At 31.1% G+C, this 9,690-nt stretch overlaps 1 protein-coding gene across 1 annotated transcript in view; it reads right to left on the bottom strand.

The window, feature by feature from the left end:
• Window positions 1–237: 237 nt before the first annotated feature.
• The window catches only part of LOC149775674 (uncharacterized), an 81,270-nt gene continuing 71,817 nt past the window's right edge, over window positions 238–9,690 (bottom strand). The window contains exon 20 of the mRNA XM_089943509.1: window positions 238–8,885. Coding sequence (XP_089799635.1) covers window positions 8,729–8,885 — 157 coding nt within the window. The 3' untranslated portion in view covers window positions 238–8,728. The remainder of the gene's footprint in view (window positions 8,886–9,690) is intronic.

Below are 9,690 nucleotides of genomic sequence, written 5' to 3'. Positions count from 1 at the left end.
AAATTATGACAATTTTCCATTTGCAATACATTTCAGTACAAAGAAAGCTGAGTTCAATGGACAAAGGACAAGACTGTTGCAATAGAGCATCAGTTTAGACTGTTTTGCAGACTTCTGAATGTACCAGGGAAAAATGACTGTGGGAAGGTTTTGGAAACGGAACCATGGCTAAGATATAGACACAGGGCAACAATAAAATACAATGTATGCATACAAAAACATGACATAACACTTGGCAATGATAAAACACCATGTATGCATACAAAAACATGACATAACACTTGGCAATGATAAAATACCATGAATGCATATAAAAGCTATGATAGAACACTTGGTAATGACAAAAAACCATGTACACATACAAAAAGTATGTCCTAACACTTGGCAATGATAAAATACCATGTATACAGACAAAAACTATGAATAACACTTGGCAATGATAAAATACAATGTATGCATACAAAAGCTATGATAGAGTACTTGGTAATGACAAAAAACCATGTACAGATAAAAAGTATGTCCTAACACTTGGTAATGATAAAATACCATGTATGCATATAAAAACTATGAATAACACTTGGCAATGATAAAATACCATGAATGCATACAAAAGCTATGATAGAACACTTGGTAATGACAAAATACCATTTACACATTCAAAAAGTATGTCCTAACACTTGGCAATGATAAAATACAATGTATGCATACAAAAACAATGATAACACTTGGCAATGATAAAATACCATGAATGCATACAAAAGCTAAGATAAAACACTTGGTAATGACAAAATACCATTTACACATACAAAAAGTATGAATAACACTTGGCAATGATAAAATACCATGTACACATACAAAAACTATGAATAACACTTGGCAATGATAAAATACAATGTATGCATACAAAAACAATAAATAACGCTTGGCAATGATAAAATACCATGTATGCATACAAAAGCTAAGGGCATTTCCTGTAAAACATATATGGGACCCAGGGAAGGCACTTTTAAAGTGGGATACTCGCCCATAGATGCAATATAGAAATTTCTTTTCATTTTAATATGAACTCTGTGCTATCAAGGTACCTTGACATATATTTTTAAAAAACACTTGACAATGATAAAATACCATGTATACATACAAGAATTAAGATATAAAACATGGGCAAATGATAAAATACCATGTATACCTACAATGACTAAGATATAGAAACTGGGCATTGATAAAATACCATGCATACATACAAAGAGATATCATGTTATGTGTATCTATATTATGTATATCATTTTCAAAATAATTTTAGCAAGGGTAATTTAGTGAATGACATTTTGTTATCACTAATGGTCTATGAATGTTTTTTTTTTTTTTAAATATAACTTTTAAAATCATTTCAGTCATCTCGCTATGATATCTGCAGTGTGACAGTTTATAGTGATGTCTAGCAATGGGGCATTATGCTGCAGACATGTAGCATCATGTCCCACCCAGTCACTTTATCCTGACACCAGGCTGACCAGTCCTAACACTAAACTCAATGCCGAGTTCCAAGCGAGGCAGCTGCTAGTACCATTTTTACAAGTCTTTGGTATGACTCGGCTGGGAATCGAAGTCGCAACCTATTACATCCAAGGCAGTCCTATGAATGGGTTGTACTTCAATAATGAGTCACATAAGGTATATGTAGTACTATTTCATTAATAAATTCCAAAGTCGCCGCTCTGGAACAATTCAGTAAATATAACATGATCCAACAAGGACATTCTTGCTACTAAGAGGTCATACTGACCTGGTTCAAAATTTGCTAGAGCTGGAACAGCTGATTTTGTTTACTGCAAATTAGTATTTTGAAATAACAATGATTTCAAAATCCTGGTATTGTAGTTTCTCTTCAGCATTATAAGCTTAATTTATCTTTCTATATAACTGATTTAGAATGCAGAATCACTCTTTCTTAAAGTTGATATTGGTCTTGAAAGAGTACTGAGGCTTGATGTATTTAATTTATTATCATTCTTTGGTACTACAGTGCCATAACGTCTATTTGAAGACCTGGATTTATTAATATCCCTTAGATCTGCCATGAAACATTCAAGGACATTTTGGATTTATATCTTTTGGATTTACCTTGAATTCAATTACAGGACATCTGGTTTTAAAACAGTGAATCTTCTGTGGTGTTAGCATGTAAGAACATTATCATTTTCATTTGGAATACCTTTGGATTACTTGGAATTGATAGAATTTTTTAGGAATGTAAGGAATTCATTAACCAATGTAAGTTATTTTTAATTCTTTCACTTTGTATTTTAGGGAAAACAAAACATATTTTGAATTACACAAAACCTGTTGGTTGATGCTCTTTCTTGTTACATAGTTTAAGCCCCTAGGTCCTAGCAATAGACACTGGGAAATGATAAAATACCATGTGTACATACAAATATTAAGATATAAACACTCTGCAATGATAAAATACCATGTATACATACAAAGATTACGAGATAAACACACTGCAATGATAAAATACCATGCATACATACAAAGATTAAGATATAAACACTGCAATGATATAATACCATGTATACATACAAAGATTAAGAGATAAACACACTGCAATGATATAATACCATGTATACATACAAAGATTAAGAGATAAACACACTGCAATGATAAAATACCATGCATACATACAAAGATTAAGATATAAACACTGCAATGATATAATACCATGTATACATACAAAGATTAAGAGATAAACACACTGCAATGATAAAATACCATGCATACATACAAAGATTAAGATGTAAACACTGCAATGATATAATACCATATATACATACAAAGATTAAGAGATAAACACACTGGATTGATAAAATACCACGTATACATGCAAAGATTAAGAGATAAACACTCTGCAATGATAAAATACCATGTATACATGCAATGATTATGAAGGAAAAACAGAATGGCTCACATCATTATTAGCTTTTAAACAGCTGCAGTTAGGTCCAACAAACATGATGGAATGCTTTTGAAATCTCACACACGTGCTAATTGCCCTACGATGGTAAATGTGACAAAATGCAAAATCTGACTATGGATTACAATTTCAGATATTAATTTGCTTGGTTAGACAATTTTTACTGTAAACAAGATTTGCTGAAAAGCTGTAGCAATTTTTTATTTTTTTGCCTAAAGATAATACATTCTAAAATGAAACAGTTACAATGGCTGGCATATACACAGAACTGATTTCATAAATAAAATATTTTATATTGGTACTGAACGGAGATAGAAGAAAAGAAAATGAAAGAAGGCAGAAAAGAAAAGGATGTAAAACCAGGAAAAGATTCATGCATTACTGGGATTAAACCATTTCCTAGTTTTAATGCATTTCTGCACTCATGTTTGTGTAACATCCTTGGAAAGGTTTACCATCTGGTTGTTTTGAAATGTTCTGATTTTCCTACTTAGTTTAGTCAGGGCTTTCCTCTTAATAATACATAAATTCAATATCTTTAAGTATTAATACTCATTTTTGATTATATACCATATTAATTTATGGTGTCCCAACAGATACCATGTCCCAACATATACGGTAAATATGGTACATGCAAGATAAAAAGAAATAATATTCATCAGTTCTGGCATCTTCTCCATATACACAACTTAAAAATACTCTTTAGAGACACTCACATAGGGAGCTACAATTATTCCTCATCTTTGCATGAATACTCGATAATTTTCTATCGCCATGTCAAAAGGTTTTGAATGCATTACTTTTTGGAAGCAGAGATTATTCAAAATTATAATTACATTAATACTATACATAATGAAATATTAATGACCAAAGTTATGCATGCTGTAATTGCATGAATATTTCCAAAATGTGCGAAACAGAAAAGAAATACATAATAAATGGATCAAACAGATACTGATAAATGTAATTGGGTCTTAACCCTGGTAGTGTAGAAGTCATATATGTACGGATTATGTTAGATGAATCTCTATGCAGTAACCATATTTATATGATCACAATAACCATCTTCCATATGCGGAAGCCATAAAAATATGGTTTCTTACAATGACCTAAATGGATGCTGAATCTCCACCAATCATCAAGCATGTGCTAAAAACATACAGAATACCACACAAGATGGTCCAATAATTATCTTGCTTACATGTGATTGATGCTGACCCTAACAAAATAGTGAATAAAAGTAACAAATTTGCTGGGAAAATTTGGTTGATAACAGACATCGATATAAACAATATGATGGTTGTGTTAGGTGATTAGGAAGATTTATTGTGCAAGTTGGTGTGTGAGGAGGATATTGAGAGTGAATTCAAAGGGTTTGATGAGGCAGATGTTTGTGAGGTAGATGATGAGGATGTTGTTGACAGAAAATTATATTTTAGGGGAGTGGGAAACTGGCCTGCATAATAACTTACTTTCAATATTCAGGAATTAATTAACTATTATACATTTAATCGAGTCACATATAAATATTGTTCAAAATGAAGTTTTGTTTCATCAATAACAGCATCTATAAATGTTGGTGACAGGGGTGTGGTTAAATTATATCTATCTATTTGTGAACAAAGTCAGATATTTAAACTAATATAATTTCACATCTAAATAAGTTCATCAAATACAAGACCTATATAAGTTTACTGTTAAGACTAAACAAACAAAAAAATTCACGTATCTTGGTAGAAACTTGTTACAAAATGATATTTGATTCATTTAAAATAATTACCAGTGTCAATATAATGACATTTTTCTACGTTTGTCATGTGACATATCTTAATTAGTATCTAGGTGTGCCTCTTTCAATCAACAATTGTTCAACATTATTTCAGACATGATAATGAGTTCTTGCAGCAGAATCGTGAGCTCTTGAAACTAGAGTCCAGATTTTGGAGATTTTGGCACTGGTGTGATACAAGTGGAAAAGAAATTAAATCATTTATAGCCCTGACTATTGCTATGGGACTGATCATGATACAAGATATACACGTGGTTTTTGTTTGACATGCTTATCTTTTACAGGTAAAAACAAACTTAATTTTATGTAATACCATTTTCCCAAATTCTTTTATCATGTAACCAAAGTATGTCATGTGTATGATGATTAAGTGGAATATAATATCAAACTTTATTTAGCATGTATATTTTATATGCAGGAGTACTGGAGCACATATCCAGTGATGTCAGCAACATTTCTCCATTCTGTCAAGTCAAGGGATAGATTTCTCATCAACATGAGCTTTTCTCATCTTTGCAATAATGCAGATTATCTTGCCAGAGGTAATATAAACAAATTTAAGGTATAACATATCACGAACCTTGTGTTGTTCAAGTCATATTTTTACACATTTTTAAATATTAGATAACTAATACATGTATTTGAATTAAATTATAAAGTATGTTGATTCAGGCGAAATATTTAGTCAGTTAACAGTCAATTAATTTCAGAACATTGTACCAAGTAGAATAACATTACATAAAATGGGAACGAATATGTAAATGTTCTATTCATACTCCTAAGAAGAATTTATATTATGTTGTATATATTATTAATATTTTGTAAAATACTATCTAATGTTTATTTCAGGTATCCCTGGTTATAATCCAGTCAGAAAAATTGGTGATGTCTGTACTAACATTTGTCTTTGGATGACAGGATGATCCCATTTAGAGGGAATTTTAATGTTGTTTAACAATGTAATTAGTTTATCATTCTTTGTCCATTTTCAGAAATTTCATTTCTGAAATACAATGCAATAAGGTATTGATAAGTTTAGTAAGAAATTAAATCAGTCTGATTGTCATGTCAATACAATCATAATAAATATGCAATGTATTTTCATGTGTATATCATAATTTATGTTAATAATTCCTTTCAAATGTTTTTTCTTGCTGTTGTTTTATAGGTTATTGCTCATGTCAAATGTTTCTCTACCGATATTGAACATTTTACACAATAAAATATGTTATTGTTTCAACAATGTTATTATTATTTTTCTGTTAAGTATCTAACATTATTCCTTCGATAACATAAATGTCAAGGCCACAGGATCATTTATCACTATCAAAAAGTTATTGCTGTAGGTATGTGTTAAAAAACTGAAAGGTTGATGCAACAATTCTTTTAATACAAATAGATCCAATCGACCAATAATTAATTGATTTGCAAGAGCACTGGTGTTGGTATAAAAAAAAATTAAAGATATTGTTATAGATATAAGGATTGGAAAGTATCACATAATACTTCAACCATGACACATTTCACAAATTCCTTCTAGTGCAAAAAAGAATTTAAAATTCATTTGTATGAAGATTGTTTAATACTATAAGGTGTTTCTTGTTCAATGGATTATTTGTATTAAGCCTGGAGGTAATGAAATAAGTAACGTTATGACAAGTGTGAGTGTGTGATTTACATTTTTAACATAGTTTTAACAATTCTTCAGTCATATCTGCAGTGTGGCAGTTTATAGTGATGTCTAGCACTGAGGCATCATGCTGCAGACATGTAGCATGATGTCCCACCCAGTCACATTATCCTGACACCAGGCTGACCAGACCTAACACTGACCTCTTAATGCTGAGTGCCAAGCAAGGCAGTTGTTAGTACCATTTTTATGTCTTTGGTATGACTAGGCCAATGATAAGTAACTTGAGAGGAAAAAATGTATATTTGTAAAGTAAAATATTCCAAAAACAATTATACATATAGTCACTAATTTTCTTTAATTTCATTATTTTGGTTGCCATGGCAATTATAAAAAGTTTATTTGAATGAAAAATACATGTACAGAACAAGGTAACAACCCTGTATTATCTGAACAAATATCACATAATTCTGTTTAATATTACTGGTTATAAAGCAGTAATACTGATGTTAATTAAAACTCTCTATCAACTGTCACAACAACAGCATAGGCAGTTACAAACAATTCAGCAAGTCGGTGCATGTAATGTTAAAACAATTAAGCACTACCAGGGTTAATATAAATTGTGTAAAACTATAATTCACAGGCTGTTCTTTTCTATTATACATGACAAAATAATTTTAACATTTTAAGGAGGTAATTACACAAGTCTTCTGCAAAAGTACATGAAAAGTATACACTTTGATCACAAGTACATGAAAAGCATACACTTTGATCACAAGTACATGAAAAGCATACACTTTGATCACAAGTACATGAAAAGTATACACTCTGATCACAAGTACATGAAAAGCATACACTTTGATCACAAGTACATGAAAAGTATACACTTTGATCACAAGTACATGAAAAGCATGCACTTTGATCACAAATACACGAAAACAATACGTAGTTATATTCAGTTTATGTTTTAACTTGATACTTTTACAGTTTATAATAAACACTGCAGGTGTTTTTGCATCTATACAGTACTTTAAAGTAGCCATCTGTGGTACAATTCATAGACATAGCTTATACCACTGACAATATATAAAATGAGTAAATCTTGTTAAATTTCAAATGGTTATTAAGGCAACAAAGGTTAAATTACTCATGAATGTGTCAAAAACAACTCATAATTATGATTTGGATCTGATTCATGATTCAGCCATGGAGATTTAAGTTTATGGTCTGGACAAGCAAATGTTAATGAATGGACATGGACAGACAGATAATGCCTTGACAAGTGTTAATGAATGGACAGATAGAAAAATACCTTGACAAATGTTCATGAATGAAAAGACAGAAAATGACTTCAAATGACTTCAAAAATGTTAATGGACAGATAGAAAATGCCTTGACAAAATCTGCCTACCGTTTAACACAAGAATATAAAAAATATAACATAAAAACAGAACCCTTTACAAAAATGTACAAAACTGCAAGAGACCAGAACCTTATGACATGATTCCAATTTGGGCTTAAAAACAAGGGTCTCATTGAGGTCATTCCCAATGCATTGTCTGTAGAAGCCTGAAGTTTCGTTTCAAGAAAATAAATAATTTTAAAGAATATTTTATCATACAGAAACTGTACTTTCTCTATATCTTATTCTGTTAACTATTCTATTCCATTTTTTTTTACTACTATCATTGGGTTATTTGATCCACAAAATTCTATTCCATTTAATTTTTTTATATTATTTTTGGACATGTAAATCAAAAGTTTAAAAAAATACTATTTTAAAAAATTTGTATCTTATTAAGTTTCTGTGTCAGAAAAATTCAACAAGTTTTTAAGAAAATTCAAGTTTTTCATCCTCTGACAAACGCACAATTTTCAAAAATTAAAATCAGATTTTTTTTTTTAAATGCAAGGATTTTTCAGTGCTGTATGAACCATACCAGGACAATGGATCAGTCTTATTTAAAATGGTGCTTGTTGTCTCATTAAATGGAATCACATGTTGTCACCAATGGTTCTAGACTTTAATGGTCCTGTACATCACACTGTAGAACTGTTGAATAGAAGACAGGTGATTCTGTAATATCACTGTAACTCTGGTCTTGTCTCCTCTTGTTTGCCAGGTCTTCCATAGTTGTTCTTCTGCATGGATGTTACACTTGTAGTGGGCTGTTAGTTATTTAAACAGTTCCAGCTCCTCTTTTCTTTACCATTTTTCATTACAGCCACATGTCTTGGTATCCATTTCTTTAATTTCTCATTACAGCCATCTGTCTTGTTATCCATTTCTACAATTTCTCATTACAGTCATCTATTTTGTTATCCACCTTTACAATTTCTCATCACAGCCATCTATCCTGTTATCCATTTTTTCCAATTTCTCATTACAACCATCTGTCTTGTTATCCATTTCTTCTTGTAGTCGCATCTTGTCGGCATATTTAAAGAGGAACTCGATCACAAGTGATGTCCATCCTGTCTGATGACTGAAATGTAAAATGGTGATGCAAATATCACCAAGAAACAAATGATAAAGTGTACGATCATTATTCCCAAGAAAGACTGAATTTACTGTTGTGGTATAAATTTTTATGGTCCATCAAAAAGTTACATTTTCATGTTTATAGAAGCTATGAAAATCAATAATAATGGCAAACAATTTCACAGTAGAGTAAATTCAAATATTTGCTGCAACTTGGACAATTTTGAACTCAATCAAGAACCTAAACACTTTCAGTTCTTTATGAAGCCTTTAAGCAAACATTTTAACTTTGCAAACCTCATTGTTTTCCTTGGATCATACATCACCTTATACCTATTAATTTTAAATGAAACACCTCCCTCCAAAACCAAGTTTTCACGCAATGTTAACTGATCTAAAACTTAAACAAATACACAATTCAGTGCTATGCAACACTATCCACAAATGAGTGAAAAGACCTCGCCCTGTATTCTTTCATACCCCGAGTCCCCATCTGCTGAATTGAGACAGCTTGTCACAAGCTTGTAAACCACTAAGAAAACCTTTTTTTTCAGGCATACAGGTGAAAATTTCAATAACTAAAACATCAATAATATGAATACTTTGCATTCTTCAAACGACTCCCTCAGATCCAATGTAAAGCATTCTCCTATCTTTGTTCTCAACAGAGGCCCAAGATCACTCACCTGGCCAAGTCAGCAGGATGTTTTCTGTCAAAGTTTCTTCAAATTCAGCTTAGTGGTTACCCCCCAAAATGAAAAATATTGAAGGTTTCTTTATTTATTTACTATCACCAGCCATATTATATC

Source organism: Sinohyriopsis cumingii, chromosome 19 (genome assembly GCF_028554795.1).
Source record: "Sinohyriopsis cumingii isolate HCF-2022 chromosome 19, ASM2855479v2, whole genome shotgun sequence".
Taxonomy (NCBI): domain Eukaryota; kingdom Metazoa; phylum Mollusca; class Bivalvia; order Unionida; family Unionidae; genus Sinohyriopsis; species Sinohyriopsis cumingii.
The sequence above is the reverse complement of the archived record's forward strand: the minus strand, read 5'-3'. Positions and strand labels throughout refer to the sequence as shown.